At 37.6% G+C, this 19,300-nt stretch overlaps 1 protein-coding gene across 5 annotated transcripts in view; it reads right to left on the bottom strand.

Annotated features, from left to right (window-relative positions):
• The window catches only part of LOC5571052, a 72,630-nt gene extending 56,812 nt beyond the window's left edge, over positions 1-15,818 (bottom strand). Inside the window, exons 1-8 of one of the 5 annotated variants that reach the window (XM_021841472.1) lie at positions 15,708-15,818; positions 15,533-15,636; positions 2,276-2,529; positions 2,087-2,224; positions 1,776-2,033; positions 1,487-1,714; positions 937-1,430; positions 595-879 (exon numbers count right to left, since the gene is read on the bottom strand). In XM_021841472.1, the coding sequence (XP_021697164.1) occupies positions 942-1,430; positions 1,487-1,714; positions 1,776-2,033; positions 2,087-2,224; positions 2,276-2,529; positions 15,533-15,599 (1,434 nt within the window). In that variant the 5' untranslated portion in view covers positions 15,600-15,636; positions 15,708-15,818 and the 3' untranslated portion in view covers positions 595-879; positions 937-941. Of the gene's footprint in view, positions 1-594; positions 880-936; positions 1,431-1,486; positions 1,715-1,775; positions 2,034-2,086; positions 2,225-2,275; positions 2,530-15,532; positions 15,637-15,707 lie in introns of those variants that run through there. The other 4 variants (XM_021841471.1, XM_021841474.1, XM_021841473.1 and 1 more) reach the window with 4 other exon arrangements.
• Between the last annotated feature and the right edge of the window lie 3,482 nt (positions 15,819-19,300).

The raw sequence follows: 19,300 nt of genomic DNA, 5'->3' as shown, positions 1-19,300 counted from the left end.
TGTACCGAAAACGAATGAATTGAACAAGTTAGCATTGCTTTTTCTTTCCGAGTGATGATTGTTATGATCGCATTTCACTGACCATTTAGAACGATTTGAAAACAATCATCATCATCGACTGAAAAAAGGCAGTGCTAACGTGTTCATTTTTTGTATTCTCTGAAGCTCACGGCCGTGCTCTTGGCTCACCCACAGTGGATTTACAAATGTGCTTCATAATAACCTATTTTTTACAATTTATTTCCGTAAAATAAATGGTAACTTTGAACATGATTGACTTTTAGATATGCATAGTCATCATTTCTGGAAATCAAAAATCCGAAATTTTCATGCAGGCATGCTTTTCAGTAAAAACACTTCCCGAAAAAAGAGATTTTCAAGAACTTCGAGATACAAACCTCAACCAAACTATATTAAAACTTGCTCCAACCATAAAATCGTGTTCGGTAAAAGTTCGTAGAATTGGATAAACTACTATGTAGAGGTATTTCCGATAAATTTTGATGTTTCGTTCGGTAGTTATGATTTTTTAAAGCTTGAAAATAGCCCAAAAACACATAATTGATTTGAAGCACAACTAAATTTACTCTAAATTGAGTGAAATTTTGGGCAGAAGTTCAATTTGCAATGAAAAATCAAAGTACTGGTTGACTGGGGAGTTTCCAGATATTTTTGAAAATATGAATAGGTCTACTCGATAAAGATCCAGAGTAATGATGGATGTCCTTTTCAGAACCCTCGACGTTTCCCGTATTATGATAAATTCAGCGGAACTTGTTTCGATGTGGCTGCATGCTATGCAGTGGGCGATGGGTGGTGATGTTTACAAATATTGAAACACCTTCTTGGTTTTTAAAACATAGCAATACACGAATCACACTAAATCGCGAAAATCTTAAAAACCTCGGACAGACAGATATACCACTGGTTACATACCTGACTCATCCAGACTCCCTATTCGCCGTATCAGCGTTAGTATCCTTCCGATGCTGATAGTACTGAACCAACTTTCCACCGCAAGAATATCCATCCTCCGACTCCCGGAAATACAACTGATTGACCTCTTGACTGAATACCATTTCCACCGCTCGAGCCCAGCTTCTCAGCAGCTCATTACTTAAAACGTCTCCATTAGTGGCGCACAAATGACCAACGATTTCTTCCGCCAACGCATTCCTTATAGATCTGGTTAGGAAAGGCTTTCCCAATAGGTGTGCCAGAGTTTTTGAAGTGCTCAATAGCTGCCGCAGAGATTCAGCACATTTGTGGTCCATCTTAGATGGATCAGAAAGAGCTGAAATACAGAAGGAAATGTGCGAAGGTTGTGCATCATCGATCAATTGATTAAGCTCTTCCAGGAATTCCGATTTATTGATTGATGCATGGTCTTCCAGTTCATTTGAGATGGATACTTCCTGAGTTGGCGAAACCTGCAATGAAACTACGTCAAATTTTCTATGGGAAATTCTGGGGTATTGCTGCTTACTAAATTATCAGTTATTTGTAAGGCACAACATGTTTCAACATCACTCGCGACGGCTTCCTCATGTGATGTTAGAATATCGCTTTCTCTTGCACCAACTGATGAAGCCGAAGCGGCAGTTTCTAGTTTTTCATCATTTGATTCTTGGATGTCCATGGAAGTGATCTCTTTCGTGGTATACTCTAATGCAGTTCGAGTAGCCAAGTTATCGTGAACTACAGTTGTTTGATGCTGTAATTTTAAAATACTATAAATGTTTTTTTATTTATAAAATGAGATTTATGAAACTTACGCATATTTCCGGAGTGTTTATGTCAGAACCAGTTAAAACTTCATTGAGTGGTTCAATATTACCAACACATTCCTCAAATGTATTTTCTTCCGTTGAAATATCTGATTTTGAATGCGATCGAGCAATACATTGATCATCAACTGACAATGCTGCAGTGGTTTCTGACTCTTTGCAGATCATTCCTTGGATATTTTCCGTAGTACCTTCTTCAGGAGCTTTAGATTCGATTTTAAAATTGACATCCTGCGAAACATGTAGCTGAAAATTTATCACTTGAGATTTTCTTATGATTGGTTTACTTCAACACTAACCTCACTTACCGATGAACCATTCTCCAATGCTGCAATGGTCTTTGGCTCTTCGTGTAACAATCCTTGAGCATTTGTCACATAAGCTTCTTCAGGAGCCTGAACTTCGATTTTGAAATTATCATTCTGGGGTATAAGTGGCTGAAAACTCACATATGAAATAATCATACTATTACTAACTCCATCACATACCTCATCTCTCGAAGAATTACTCTCCGGTAAATTGACAACTGCAAGATCTGGCTTTATCTCTAATACCGATGAGATATTTTCAGACGCACATACAGATTGGTCGATTGGTTTGATCGTAACGGTTTGCTTTTCCAAAGCTTCCCGGTAGGCTCTGTAGGCACTGTTGAAGATGGCACGCTTCCCAAGTTTCGGAATTAGCTCCCGAATGATATCATCCGTCAGACATTTGAACGCTTTCTCGTTGACTTCTTCATCTGAAAAACGTTACAAAATTATCTAAAATGGGTAAAAACTAGTCTTGAACTGCAAGACAACCCTATTCATTAGGAAAAAAAAATAATCGTCATTGTTTTAAAAATCTTAAAAATCTTTTTTTGCTCAAAAACAAATCAATGTTCACGAAAATCTATTATTATACTACATTTACTATATGGAATGCAGTAAAATGATAGATTTATGAACATTTCTTCAAAATTGAACAAACAAAAACTGGATTTCAATTCTTGATAGAGATGTACCGAATATTCGGCCGGCCGAATATTCAGGCCGAATATCTCGATTATTTTGATTTTGCCGAATATTCGGTCTGCCGAATAATAAATTCTGTTATTCGGCCGAATAGGCCGAATAGTTACCGAATAGTAACAAAATTAAATAATTAAGAAAAGTTAAAATATCGAAGAATTTATTCAAATGATGATACATTAAAATTTTCGTTTCATGCATTCTATGAAAGGAGTTTGATGGCAAATACTAAAACAAAATGTGAGAATTTCTCCGATCTATGGCATTACGGTGACTACGGTGCTGCTCAATACATAAGGCATTCTCTGCAAATGAGCCTTAAGCTAACATTATAAGCTTTGCTAATTGTGCAAATATTTCGCTAGGCATAAATCAACAGACAAACATAGGTTTCAACACCAACCAAATCTATGCGATGACAAACATTTGTTTGGCACTGTATCAATCCATGCCAAATATTTGCCATAGTTTACTGATAGCTTTATAATCATTTTTCTGGGGCTGTAAGGAATCACTAGACTAAATAGTTTGACACGTATGGACTCAATGCTTTTAATTTTAACCGTTAACATATATTAGCACTTTCCATTCTTTCGATATTTTTTGGTTTGAGACACCTGCTCAAGTTCTTCCTTTTAGCATAATAAAGTGGTCTGCAGTCTGTTTGTTCCAATTTCTTTGAAACACTTCCAAAAGTCGGATGAGAAATCTAGTAACGTATATTGGGTTATATTTTAACAAAACATGAGATGGATAAAAAGTGCTAGCAATAGAATATAAATCCCTTACTTTAGAAATACGAAAGATCTTTGAAATTTACTGTTTTTGTGATTTCTACAAATTGGTTTCAAAAGCTCAAGAGGACGATCATTCATTTTCATTCATAATCCGTTCAAATTTTCACTGTAGAAGTTTTCCCTACTTAAGCAAACTCGTTTTTTTCTTTATCCAGGATTAAAAATATAGTTTTAGAGAAATTAGACGGTGTTATTCGGCCGAATATTAGGATTTTTTTGGCCGAATATTAGGTTCGAATGTTCGGCCGAATATTCGTTTGGCCGAATAATAATTTTCCAACTATTCGGTATTCGGTACATCTCTAATTCTTGATGATGGCAAAAACTGCGTGGATGCCAAATTTACTATGCTCGTTCAAGCTGATGGAAATTCAAACTAATTACCACAGAAGGAATATTTCATGGGCCTTCCTAAGCTCAGTGGTAAGAGCCCTCAGCTACAAAGCAAAGCCATGCTGAAGGTGCCTGGGTTAGATTCCCGATCGGCCTGGGATCTTTTCGTAAGGGAAAATTTCCTTGGCATCCCTGGGTATAGATTATCATCGAACGTGCCACACGATATACGAATGCGAAAAACGGCAACTTTGACAAAGAAAGCTCTCAGTTAATAACTGTGGAAGTGCACATTGAACACTTGGAGAAGCAGGCTCTGTTCCCGTGAGGACGTAATGACAAGAAGAAGAAGACCGCAGAATGTAATGTAATTTGATACAGGGAAAGTGTATCAGTTATGGCCATAGTGGTTCCCTATTTGGCCATAGATGAAATTTTGATAACTTCCACATTTTAAATCTTTTTGAATGTTTTAACATCAAGATTTATCTTAAATCTAACTACTACAGCATACAAAAAATTCCAAAATTTGTAGTCATTAAAGTTATCACGTATGGCGAAATAGGGAACCACTATGTCCATAACTGATACACCTACCCTAACATGTGTTCTTTATGCTACATATCAATTTATCAGTGTGTAAAGCTTTTTTTATCGACAAAATCAAAGTTATTTCTGAGATCAAAAATTACAAAAAATTACACTTTTCTTTTCAACTTGTAACAATGATTCGTCATTCTACTAGCTAACCCAATGAACCTTAGTTCTTTGAAGGGTTAGCTAATGGTTCTTTATATTTGTTGGCATCTTTAATTCAGTTCTTATTAAATTTTATATGAAAATATATTTAGAATTTTTTTTTTTTTTATTTATTTATTTGTCATTGTATTTAAAATATCTATTATACTACTTCACAAATCAAATGGAATTCAAGCTCATTTGTGTCGATTTGATTATTTGTATTATTAATAAACTGAACATAATGAACAAATAGTTTGAGAATACGAATTTTATGTACTTTTCTAATTCTATTTAGTGATGGTCTTAACAAATCATTGAATGAAAGTCTTCTCCAGCCACCTAGGGTGGCTCTAATTGCTCGTTGCAGTAAATCCCAAGCCGCACGCACTCTTGGGCATTCACTATATTTATGTTCCATTGTTTCTACTGCACTATTACAATGCAAACAAGAATCGTCGTCGGCTCGTCCAATAGTGTGTAGAAGCTTACGGTATGGTCCTTTTTCGTTGACGACTAGGTACAAGTTGCTTTTTTCGGTTGAAGTGAAAGAACGGCAATGCAAAATGCGCCAAATTTTCTGCCACTCTAAACTGGGATGCAGTCGTTCCAGTCTAGGTATCTCTGTTTGATCAATATAGTGTTGGTGGATCGAATCGGAGGAAAGGTTCTGTTTTACATGTAGTGGAAGCTCTCGGTAATGTTGGCAGATTGTTTTAAGATCAGGGAGATCCATAGGAATAGCGTTACGCTGATTATTTTCTGGTAAAATGAAGGTTTCGTAATACGGAATGGACCCAATCTCACGAATGTGACGATTAATTAATAGGGCTTTGCATTTCAAGCTCGGTAGATGAAGCTTTAAGCCGCCGTGGGCTCGATCTCGTGCAAGTTGCATCATCGGAATTCTCGTTGGTGTGTTATTCCACAGAAATCTACCCATGGATGCAGTTATTTTCGCTGTGTGTACACTGGAAGGCGAGAGGATTGAGGCCAGGTACCAGACTTTTGATGTTACGAACGTGTTAAGGAGAATAACTTTTTGATTGAGTGTTAAAGATCGAGCCGAGTGCAGCCAGATTATTTGGGAAAATTTGGCCACCATGGCATCCCAATTTAGTTTCACCATCAGGCGAACTGAATTTACAAATGTGATTCCCAGCACTTTGATGGTATTGCTTGTCTCCAGCCATGGTATGTGTATTGGGTTGTCATCTATTAGTCCCACATCTATCGATTTGGTTTTGGTCCAATTTAACTTCGCTCCAGACACACGTTCGAAGCAGCAAAAAATTTCTCTCGTCTCTTCAATTCTTCGTACAGATGAACTTATCACAGTTATATCGTCGGCGAAAGCTACGATGAGATCATCATCAGAGAGTTGCTCTAGTTTGGTTAGTAACGGATGGAGATATAACACGAATAAGTGCATGCTCAAGGGAGATCCCTGCCGAACCGAGCGCTCTATGGCGAAAGGTGCCGAAAGGTGCCCATTGATCAGCAGCCGGGATGATGAAACGTTGTCTATCCGCGAGAGTAGATCCACCAAATCACGATTTATTCCGAGTGACCGCATGGTACGATAAAGGAAAGCGTGTCGCACCCGATCGAAAGCATGGTCCAGATCATACGAGGTCATTTTCGCTCTCTGTTTTCTCTGAATAATTTGCGCTATGCGATCTTTCAGAGATAGGATGGCTTGAAAAACGTTACGTGGAGAATTAGCACACTTCTGAGCCGGACTGAGTAGTTGGTGAACACGCATTATTTCCTCCAGTCGGGCTTTTAAAACCCGAGAGAGAATTTTGAAGTCTACATTCAATAGCGAGATGGGTCTATACGAGCGCGCCGTCTCGTCGCTGTTCTTCTTTTTGACCAGTACAATCACACCGTCTACAAATGTTGACGGGATTTGCCCAGTTAGAGCCTCGTTTAGAACCAAATTGAGTTCCCGATGGATGATGTTGAAAGTGCGGTAATAAAATTCTTTCGGGATCCCATCGGGCCCAGGGGATTTTTTAGAGGCACTAGTTCGGATCGCCGTTAGAATTTCGGTGGTGGTTATTTCACTAACACTCGCTTCATTTGCCTCGTCGTTTTCGGGGATGATTCTATTACAGTTGAACATGTCGTCGATTTGTGCATTGGTTGCCTGCCCGTTCTCAGAGTATAGCTCGGTGAAGTATCGGAGCATGTATTCTTCGATTGCTTCAGAATGTTGGAGTGTTTCATTCTCTTCATTTCGCAGCTGTGTAATCGTTGTCCTCTTTCTTCTTCTCTCGCCTAGCTGAAATGTTGATATTTCCTCACCAGCGACATAGGTTTCGTTTATACGCACGAACATTTGCGTAAAATTTCGCTGCAGTTTTAAGATTTTGGCCTTAAGTTGGATCACTGTTGCAAGTGTGTTGGGATTGCCCGGGAGATTGTCGTAGGCTTGTCGAAGCAGCGAGTAGAGTCGTTGATTTTCTTGATGGAAACTCTCGAAAGCTTGTTTAGATTTCCATCGGAAAAAAGAGGCAATCTTCGGCTTTGCGCAGGAGATCCACCAATTCATCCAAGTGTCGAAATTCCGTCGTTCACGGGTCCAAAACTGCCATCGGTAGCGAAACTCATCTATATTTTCTGTGGTCAGGAGGTGTGGACGGAGGGACCAAAAACCTCGTCCTGGAGCTCTACCGAGAGAGGGGAGACACATTCGCATCGTTACCGCTTTGTGATCAGAAAATGAACACACATGGGTGTCGATGACTCGGAGCCGATCACAAAGGTTAGAACTAACGTAACAACGGTCGATTCTAGAGGACGAGTTGGCGGTTATGTAGGTGTGACCTGGCGATTGGGAGCGGAGCTTGATCCACACATCGGATAGTTGGAGTTGTTGAACAGCGTGACGCAAGGAAGGACTATCATTTCGCCCAGAAGAATCACACTGTCGTAGCACGCAGTTGAAATCTCCGGCTACTATTGTATGCGGAGTGTTATGACGCAAGTAGTATGCGAGAGTGTGGTTAAAAAAACGTTCTCTTTCGGCTCTCATCGACGACCCACTATGCGCATAAATGCAGGCAAGAGTGACGTTTTGTATACGAAGAGCAGTTAGACGACCATCTAAACTTTTTTCAACGTTCGAAAATTTGATGTAATCTCTCAACGCAATCGCTGTTCCTCTTCGTGCTGGATCGATATTACAAACTACGTTGTACCCTGGAAGGGTGAGGTTCTCATTCTCTACTTCTTGAAGGAAGAGTATATCGGTTTCCATAGTGCGTACGAAGGTGCGTAGGGCGTCCAGCTTAGTTGTGCTGGTGATATTATTTATGTTGATAGTGGCGATGTTGTAACTTAACCAATCCATTATTGTGCCAGACCTTCATCGTGCGAAAAATCCTCTTCGTCATATCGTGGTTTTTTGTCTTGGTGTCGACGTGAACGCCTGCTACCATTGGATGCGATAGAATCATCAGTTTCGGTACCGTCGCTGATCCGATTGAGCTTGTGTGGTTGTTGCTGCTGCTGTTGAATCGATGTTGGTTTCTTGAAGGCCGGTGTGGCAACCGGCGTGAGAGACACTATCGGTTGAGTTCGTTGCGTTGGTGTGGTCGAGGTGGAAGCCGATTTACTCGGAGCTGCTGTGTTCGGCTGTTGGCTAGCGGCAGCGGTTTGTGTTGCTTGACGAGACGAGTGGTAACCTTTGGTTTTACCGGTAACTTGGCTACATTTGAGTAGGTTTGCTTAGTGGTCTGGTCCGCTGACATCTTTTGGATTTGGAGCTTCTTGTTCTGGATACATGAAGCTCCGTTATGTACATAGTCACCGCAGTGCTTACATGTCTGGAGCTGGCCGTAATAAGAGCAATACGTGGTCTCTCCATCGATTACAACATAGGAAGGGATGTTACGTTTTACCAACATGCGTGCGATCCACACTCCAGTTGATGCGCCACCGAAGGTGTATTGATCGCTCCACATTTGCTCTCGTACCGAAAGCACTTCTCCGAAGGCACTCAGAAATTCGGATATACAGTTCTCGGAGATATCGTCGGGTAGATCAAACAGCTTGACTTCCACTGTTCCATCTTCCATCCGAATTTTCAGCGCATATCGCTGACCGTCGACTTCAATATCGTGTTTTTCGTTGTGTTCTTCACAGATTTTCTGTGCCAGTTCGAGGTCGGTAACTTTTACAAAGACACAGCTCGCACTTCGGCTACACTGAATACGTTGGACTTGATGACGTTGTAGTCCAAGCTCGGAAGCCACAAAATTGTGTACCTCCTCGTAGCTTGGTTTTTTGGGAACGTTCGCAAAATCAATGCGAAATGTATTTTCGCGACGCGCCATTGCGAACTCCCGACGCGCGTGAGAAATATTACTTCACTCTTTGATGCAGTGGAAGCCGTTAAGAAAATCTCGTTCGCGAAAAGAAAAACTTTAAAAGCCTGTGACTTCCGACACTAGCGATTAGCTCTCGCGTCTGCACAGCTCGGAAGATGAGCACAAACTAAAAGAATGGAAGCTATGATAAATTGAGAAACGCTCTAAGCTAACATGTAGAAGATGTTTGAGCCCATTTGTTAATGAGTTTAAATTTGATAAGATTTTGATTTTTGTTAGCAAGTTATTGCTGTACATAATAATTCCACCTCTTTCATATTCAGTTCTGATTCTGTGTAACTGACAGTTATTATATCCCCTTGTGTAGCGAGTATGACTTCGTCATTAAATTTGATGATTAGTGTGTGTATTCTCTAACGAAGTGATTTTAAAAATGTAACTACTACTACTAACTTCTTATAATCATGTTGAGCTTGTACTGGTGAAATGTTCTAACTACTTCCCTAAGCATAAGGTAACTTGAAAGTAGCTCTCAAGGATTTGTTTTGCACAAATTTTACTTTTTGTAAAGCAGTGGCGCAGCAGCCCCAATAATGCTATGATAATTTACTTTGATAGAAAAATTTCCTTTTCGATTCTGCTGCTTCCCTAGTAATTTATTGCTACTGTGTTCCTTTTTTTCGGTATTTCCCTCACTAAAAAATGTGCTGAAATTTGTTTTCATTTTTCATTTTTTTTTAAATGTCTTTTAAAAGTGCTAATGTTCAAGTGTCATTAGGACTACATTTATGTTTCCTCAATAATTTGTATTTCATATGCATAAGTTTCTACACATCGAAGTCTATCAATGGGCACGCTTTATCTTTAATTTTAACTTCCAATCCAAATGATTTAGTATGCAGGGCCCATTCGCAAATTTCAAAACGCTGAAGGGGATTGGTGGGTGTCCTCAAGATGCTACATTTATGCAAAATTCTAAAAATATTCATAATGCGTTACAAACAAACAATTAAATCGATATTCAATTTAAGTTAATTAATTAAAAAATACAAAATTGTCGATTTTGAATTAATTAGGGGAACTTAAGTATCTTGTTCTTTTATCGGCAATGCAATTACTATTGTCGGCAATAAAAATGTTCACTTCGGCAATCCAAAACTGCGCAAAAACTAGTTTATGTATTGGTAACATTTTGTATTTGTTGACAAATTCTGAAATTTAACGTCACTCATTATGTTCGCCTCGTTGAAAGGGCCAACACAGACTACACTGAGAACAGAATTACAGTTATAAATAAAATAGCAGAGAGTCAAATTGAATAAACAACGCCACTAAATTTATGTAGACTAAGGCGCCGCGCCGTCCACAAATTACGTAACGCTCAAGGGGGAGTAGGCTCAAACGTTGCGGCTCAAACACAAAATTTATAATAAATTTTCGAGCTGTTTAGTAGAATACCTATAAGTAGATGAAAAAACGAATTTAGTACTATACCATTTAAGAACTCTAGTGGAATTAAATGGTATAGTACTAAATTCGGTTTTTTCATCTACAATGGCCTTATCCACCGGTGTACTAAATTCTCTCGGTTCAAGAATTTTGACACTTGAGCGGGTCCGAAACACGTGGGTAGCATACAGAAGCGTGCCCGCTCAAGTGTCACAATTCTCAAACCGAGTGAATTTAGTACACCGGTGGATTAGACCATATTTATTTTTTTCATGCAAAGACCATTGCGGAGGGGGGAATGGTCGAAAATTGTACATTTAAACGTTATGTCATAAATGGACGCTGCCTTATTTCGTTTTCATTTATTTTCCCGATTTTTTTTTGTATTCAATCTCACTATGGCAGCATTTCGGCTGCAGCGTGACGTCATGGTTAATTGATTCATAATATTGTGCTCTGCAAGAAAAATCCACGGAACACGATTATCGGATTACTTGAATTTCAGAATTGCGTTTGAATGGGTTACATGCATGCCTCTTTTCGCTACTCACACTACTGTTTATTAGAGTGCGGCTTATTTTTAAAAAGCTCTCAAAACCAAAAATTCTTGTACTCTTATGAATTCAAATCATATTAGAAGAGAAACCTCAAAGTTTAAGCCAAAAATATTTAGATTCAGAGGGGGCGCAAGCGTCTTGAAGGTAAATTTTCAAGTTATAAAAAATGGCCTTCTGTGAAGTCACCATAACTTCGGTAATTTTTAAACAATTTTTAAACTTCCAACACCATTATTTTAAAAAAAAAAATTATGAAAACTTTGTAGAACAATGAGTAGTTTCAATAAAAAGTAGTTTACTCCAAATGTTTCCTCAATGTACTAAAACATATCTTTGTTTGACCATTATTTTGTGAATGTTCAACCAATTCCAAATCTTTTTGCATGGTTTAGAAGTAAGCTTCTAAAGCAATTGTTTTCAAACTTTTCGTACGCCACATTTCACTGTAAAAATGTTTGACCAAGCTATTCAACAAAAACTGCACAAAAACATGATTTTTTTTTTAACGAAAAACGCCAGTTTTTTTTAATTTTTGTCGGTTAAACAATATTTTCAAAGCTGAAATTGGTTTTCCTCATTTGTTAAATCTATGAAAAGGACTTGTCAACAATTTTTAAATAATTTTGAAACAATAATATTTTTGCTCAAGTTAAAAAATATATGCACTATTCAACTCGTAATTAAAACAAAATGTTTTATAAACACAAGTATTATGAAATCCCATATAATATGGGACTGTTATGCGAGTATGGGCAGTATAGGAAAAATGTAATTTTTGGCGAAAAACTTAAATAATCCAAAGAAATTAGATTTTTTCTTTAAATCATGTTTTTGGGTAGTTTCGATCAAAACTAAGCCTAAACCATTTTTTTAATTGTCATACAACACAGTATAGAAACAACAATTTTTTGCTTCAAAAACATGTACATACAAATGAGTATTTATGAAATTATGGTCAAACAAATATGAATTTTTCAGTAAAACGAAGAAATGTTTCGAGAAAACTACTTTTAACAAAAATTGTTTCGATTTAACCCTCTTTTTCCCACGACTTTGATCGACTATTTCTTTACGAAAAAAGCGTTTTTATCGAAAGTACTTGAACAAACAATGTTGCAAATGGTCTTAATTTTTCGAATTCGGTAAAAAAGTGTTTGGTTGTTTTTCAATAGTAAATTGATTGTTTATCAATAGTTTTAATATTGAAACAGTTAGTTTACTTTTGGATTAATCTGATGAGTATATAAACATATTCTAGTAACTATTACTAAGTATTCATCTAATTCGAGTTGTCTCCAGTTCGTCGAAAACTAGTGGAGCTCTGGAGCTACCATGGGAAAGAGAGGGTTAAGACAAATTTGATGTTCTACAATGTTTTCATAAATTTAATTTTGAAAATAATGATGCTAAAAGTTTCAGAATTGGTTAGAAATAATCGAAGTTATGGTGATTTTTTTATAACTTGAAAATCCACCTTCAAGACGCTTGCGCCACCCCTTAGTCTGAATATCAAAATTTGAGGTTTCTCTTCTAATATGATTTGAATTCATAAGCGCACACGAATTTTTGGTTTTGAGAACTTTTGAAAATAAGCCACACCCTTGTGTCTATGCGCAAAAAAATCGCTAGAAGGTAACGCAAAATTGAAGCCTGTAGAATTAGGCTTTTTTTACATTTTTTTACGTTCATATTATTCTCAGTGTATGAGAAAATCATAATTGGCCCTTTGCAAATCAATTCACTTATGATTTGACACAAATACATCATCCTCTGATTGCCTGTAGAACAACAAGAGTGTTGCCAAAATAGTTAACCTATTGAAAGACGTATATTTTGTATGTTTCTCAGTATATTGAAGTTTATGCGCTACAATCTTCAGATAAGGAAAGTATTGAAAGGCTCAATTATTATCAATGCATGTGTTGTTGCCTAATTCCAATGAATTAATTAGTTTTCAATGAATTTAAATAGTGAATAAAAACACACCGCAATTGAATAAGGTTTTCTGACAACCTACTCCCGTAATTAAAAGTGATTGCCGAGGAAAGCAAAGTGCAATAATTTTAATTTGTGATTTGAAGAGTAAATATTAAGTATTTTCGAGTGTTTTATACACAAATCAAAAATTTAACAGTGCATGAGTGATCGGTGCGTAGCTTTTGTGACAAATTGGTATTGGAGCGGAGAATTGGACATTTCAAAGTGGTGAGTTTTTCATAAGCTGTTCTTGTGTTGTTTTTTTCGGCAGCTCACAAATGACGATAATTTCGTAAGCATTTATTTCATTCAATGATAAAACCCATGTTATATAATATTTTTGTGAAAGATGAGATTAACATTGAAGATTATAGTTCAAGGAATATATTGAGTACATTGAAGGTAACTCTTGTTTTGTAGATAAATTTTAACAAGGGCGATAAGTGAGTGCTGCCGAAAATACCCTCAGAGTGCCGAGGCCATCATTTACCCTATTAAGTCCTGTACATTTTGATGTGTCGTATTTATGTTTTTTTTTGGTAAATAGATAATGAACTAGTATTTAAGTTAAACTCATTTACATCAGTGAAGTTAAAATTATTTATTTTTGAATTCATTTGAAACCTATTGATTAAACCTCAACCAACCGAATGCGCTTCCTTGTAGGTAACCCACCAGAAAAAAAACCTAAAAATAAAGTTATGACTAATAGCTTTTAGATATCTGATCCGACTGTGGATTTTTCTCCGAGACCGTACGTTTAGCTCTTTGATGATGATCTCTCTTAATCAAAACGACACTATTAAAGTCAATCCAGATGTATTGCATTCCCAATTTTTTTTGCTTGGAATTCCGCTCTTTGTAGATCAGTTGACTTCTCTCGGTAGTCTCCACTCGAATAAAGAGGCCAGATGCCGTTCCTCGACTCGTACAACTTCCATCAAAATCGTTTGAATTCATATTTTGCAGCTGCCTCGCAATATCCATTAATTTCTGCCTATTCAGAGTTTTTAAAAGTTACTCTGATTGGTGGACTCACCATAGACTTGTTTCTTTCAAGAAAACGGAATACAGAAAGGATGTCGTTCCCTGGGATCTGGTCGTTCCTAGTGATGAGCTGCGGTTGTTCGTATGCAATTCGTATGTTTGTACGACATCACCTGTGTTTTCATTGACAAGCAACGGTTTTAAATAAAAACATGGTTCCTTCTAATTCATTAAGCTGAGAACAACGCTCTTTGAGATTTGAGGAATAAGCCGAGTAGTTTCAAGATGCTTTAAAATTACACGTTTAAGAAGCTTACAAAAGGCAGACAGCAAGCTAATTGGCCTACAGTTGATGCTTCCACTTGGAAGGAATGTGACATAGGCGGAAATAAAATCAATTTGTATTATGGCTCTATAACTCAATAGCTATAGTGTTAACTGTATTTTACACCGTATGCTAATAACTTATGAGCAGCTGTTCGCTCAGTTTATGAATAAAACATTAACAGGAAGCGGTGTTGTTACGGCAATCTCAACACTGCGTCGTTTCGTAAATGGACTTTGGCAAATTAATGACCAAGATTTTTACAGAATCAGGATCGGGATGTGCGCGCACGCACGTCCCGGCTACCAAAAATTACACATACGAGTTATCCACATGAGGGATAATCGCAGGGGTCAACCCAACCGAAGTGCAATGGAAGGGCCTCGCCCTGGGGGAACCGCCTTAGTGATCACGGTAACCCCTATGCCAGGTAAGTATGCTTTGGTGGTGTCTCGGCGAGCCACTGGATCACGCGAGAACATGGTGCACTAGCGATAGACACACATTAGGTACCATCGGTTGGAAATTATTTCGGCTTCGTTTTACGCTGGATGGAATGGATGAGTGAAAGGTGGTAAAAGACTGGGAAAAGATAATGGAATAATCAAACATGTATGTATGTATGTAATTATTCCAATTTGATTATAAAACTTTAGATAATTTTCTTTAATCCAAGATGTCTTGGTAGTATGTAGTATAAAGTTTTAAATATTTGACTGGGATCTAACAGCAGTTCGAACATTTGTTAACTCTAAGTAAATTACGATAGTCAAACAAATGTTTGGACAGCTGTCACATCCCAGTCAAATATTTGACACCTGATACTGATAGCTTTAGAGTTCGTACTGATTTACATATCAAGGTAGAATTCTAAAATTTTCCAAAACTGTTTTTCATGGTTTTGAAATATACAGACTTATCTGTATTTTACAGATTTTCTTAAATATGGGGTCATGCACAAATTACGTCACGCTCCAAGGGGGGGGTGGGGAGGTGGTCAAGCCAAGCGTGAAAAGCCTCACAACATTTTTCGACTATAGTCGTATACGAAGGATTACGAAAAGATCCTGGACCAACCTGGAATCGAACCCTTAAAAACATGACTGTGCTATGTAGAAACGGACTTTACCACTAAGCTAAGGTAAGTTTCAGTATTTTTGTCATTATGCTATGGTTTTGTAGCAAACGTCTCAAAGTTACATTTACAGTTACGGTTCATTATTCCAACTTACCTTCGAATGTGGGTATCAACTCTGGTAACTCCCACTTCCGGAGAATATGCTTAACGTATTCGTCCATTTCCGACCTCCTTAGGACGACTGGCTGTGGAAAACAACTGAATAAAATGAAATCAAATAACATTAGATAAAACATTGCATTCCTACACAACAGTATGTTGTAATTTACCTTTTATAATCAAAGTTTATAAGTTAAAATGGTTTTTTTTTCACTTTTGCACTTCTGCTACGACGGCTACGACTAAAAATTTGTTCGTTCTGGGGCGCTTGTTCGACTCGTTCGCCGCCAAACCTAAACAAAAGTCACTCACGCTTTCTCTCACACCAACAGCTTAGCCGTGAGAGTGAGTGCTTCGGTTAATCGCACGCTAAAATATATTCACATGTGCACAAACAATAATAGGGTTTTAAAGCCCTGTCCTGATTTTAATACCAAACGCAAAGTCGAGAACTCGACACTGAGGCCCCAAGCACAATGTGAACGGCAACGCGGTACAACGGCAAAACGGCATGCCCATTTTGATCTACACATTACTTATCAATCCCATGTTGACTAAATCCTTTTCAACATTGACTTGACAAGTAGAGTGTAGCTCAAGATGGGCTTGCCGTTTTGCCGTTGTACCGCGCTGTCGCTCACATTGTGCTTGGGGCTTGAGTCTGTATAAGTCGCAGACTAAATAGGCATCTGTCAAGGATAAGCAACATATTAACATAGAGTTTAAAGGTATATTCTCGCCTTACACTGAGAACAGCGTTGCAGTTGAAAATACTATATCAGAGGGTTAAATTAAATACACAACGCCACTTGATTTGTGCAGACTAAATTCACATTTATTTAGAATATTTTATGCATTTAATTTTACCATGGCACTATTTGTATAGTAAAAATTACTATATCATGGTTAAAAACTTGCAGCAGACCAGAATCGAACCGAGGATCTGGCGATTACCAAGCGCGAACGCTAGCCGCTCGGCTATCGACGCGGTTGGATTGAGAGGGAACAAAACGCAAATAAAAAGCGTGCATGATAGCTCAATCGTGGTTGGAATAGTAAATTTAAAAACACGTTCATGGTTCTCATTACTGCAACGCTTGTTTTAGTGTACTATTGATTTTAGTGTCTTATTTTTTTGCAAAAAGTAGTGTTAAAATTCAATTAGTGTTTTTTTTTCTCTTAAACATACATTTATAATCCCTCCCCTATTTATAAAACAGTGTAGTGAAACGCTTAAAACCCCAAGCACAATGTGAGCGGCAGCGCGGTACAACGGCAAAACGGCAAGCCCATCTTGAGCTACACTCTACTTGTCAAGTCAATGTTGAAAAGGATTTAGTCAACACTGGATTGATAAGTCAAGTGTAGCTCAAGATGGGCATGCCGTTGTGCCGCGTTGCCGTTCACATTGTGCTTGGGACTTGAGAAATATTGTAATTTTCACGAATGATTATACTTTCATGACGAAATTGAGTAGCTGCCAATAATGTATCCAGCTTTCTACGAGCGCTAATGGCCGCCACAATCAGGCTTGCTTTCTGGAAGGGATCAAGCGATCTGATATTTGAGTTGGGTCGTTTGACAGCTAATCGATAAGTTTTTGATCGATCATTTCGATTTGCTATCAAACGACCCAAGCCACATGTTAGATCGCCTAGGCCCTACCAGAAAGCGAGCTTCTTTGTGGCGGCCATTAACGCTCGTAAAAAGCTGGATTGCTGTTTGCAATTGGGTCCTAAAATTTTTAATAAAATCTTGTTTTTATTTAACAACACGAAAGAGCATGTTACTTCAACTACTTTAGCATTTTTTCCCGCTCAAATAATGGCTATATCATGTTCTAACTTTAATTTAAAAATTGGGTCTATAAATGAACCGCTTAGTCGACAAAAACACCACAGGGGTTTTAGTTTTAATACTGGGGTTGTTCCTATCTGACATTTCGGAAAGGACACGGAAAACAAAATACACCCAAAATTTGAGTTTAAGCCAAGGGGTGTGACAAAATCTAAAAAAAACATAAGAAAATGTTTTTTGGACTTGAACCAACGGAAAACATTAGAAAATTGAGTAAACATGTATTTTTGGCCTAAACTTAAGCGATTGGCACTAAAATCGGGACAGGGCTTTAGGACCCTATTGAGATGCAAATCTAGACCAAACATCCTCCGAGCAGCGAATCAGGCTTAAGCTAGGTATGCAGTTCCGCTCAAGATAAGTAAACATTTCTGCGCAAGAAATGGTCAAAAAATTATCTACAGTGAGCTCCATTTGAATTGACATTTCTTTTCAACTGCGTAAAATGCTTTTCTTGAGCATTTCTTGCAATAAATTTCCCACGCATCGAGATAGGCGATTACTTTTCTGTTTAAGTGCACTTTAGGTTTAAGCGAAGTATGCACTTCATCAGAAGAGTAATCGCCTTTCTCGATGCGTGGAGAATTTCTTACAAGAAAAAAATGGTCAAGAAAAGCATTTTTCTTTGATCGCAGTACGCAGTTGAAAAGAAATGTCATTTCAAATGGAGCTCACTGTAGAAAATTTCTTGACCATTTCTTCCGCAGAAATTTTTACTTTTCTTGAGCTGAACACCACTGAACTGCCTTCCAGCAAAATGTAATGCTGAAAGGGCTTCAGCAATTGATATCACAGCGTAACAAAAATGACACTTTCGCGTGTCTCAAGGATCAAATTATGTGTCTCTAGTAGATTTTGGGTCGCTGAATCTGATGCCGTTCTCAGAAATGTTCCAGCACGTCACAATTTTTAGCTACAGGTCGTTAAAGTTGTATAAAACACTGGTTTTATTGATGTTTACATGAAATTTAAAGTATGATTTATCAAACTTTTTTGTGATATAATTTACCAAACATGTTAAATAGGACTTGAATTTTCAATTTAGATACAAATCAGTTGAAATTTTACGATAAAATTTAGGTTAAATTGATTTTTTTCAACATGTTTGCAGTCTTCATATAAAATTCTTCGTTTCTCTTATATGTCATAATACAATAGATTTCTTAACCACCAAAAAATAACATTTTACCATCGAAAATATTATGAACTTCGTTGATAATTATTGTTCTATACATAAAGTTTGAATTCTGTGACAAATTGAGCAAACAAATTGCCGTACAAGTTGGAAAACTTGCATGCAAGTTGGCTGAAACAGTCAAATTTAGCATTTTCAATCGTCAATATCTCAAAAACTAGACGTGCCATGATATTTCTGAAAACGGCAATGGACTCAGCAACCCTTAATTTAGTGAATAGCGGTATTTTGGTTCTTGAGACAAAACCGTGTTCCGCAGTGTATTTTACTGGTTAGGGCTTGTTCCCAAATTTCATAACGTTGAAGGGGGTGGGTGGGTGTCCGAACGGTGTTACGGCTCATACAAAAATTTAAAAATATTCTTACAAAAAGCGTTACAAAGGGGTGGGTGGGTATCCAAAATGGCCATTTTAAGCGTTATGAAATATGTGAATGAGCCCTTATTCAGTAAAGTAAATATTTGTTGCTGCATATTCAGCAAACTGGTAGTTTACTGAAACTACCAGCAAAACACCTGTCAAAAACTTTCGTCAGTGCAGTTTGTTTTCGTCTCGCCAAACATATAGTTCTTCCATTCACCAACGGAATTTTGTAAGTATCACGAATCTTTACGAAAATATAAAATTCCGATACATTGGGAAACATTTATTTCTATTTTCAGACACTTCGTGGTGGAACTATTGGGATGTTTCAGCTACGTGACAACGAATG

This window comes from Aedes aegypti, chromosome 2, assembly GCF_002204515.2.
Source record: "Aedes aegypti strain LVP_AGWG chromosome 2, AaegL5.0 Primary Assembly, whole genome shotgun sequence".
Classification (NCBI taxonomy): Eukaryota; Metazoa; Arthropoda; class Insecta; order Diptera; family Culicidae; genus Aedes; species Aedes aegypti.
The sequence above is the reverse complement of the archived record's forward strand: the minus strand, read 5'-3'. Positions and strand labels throughout refer to the sequence as shown.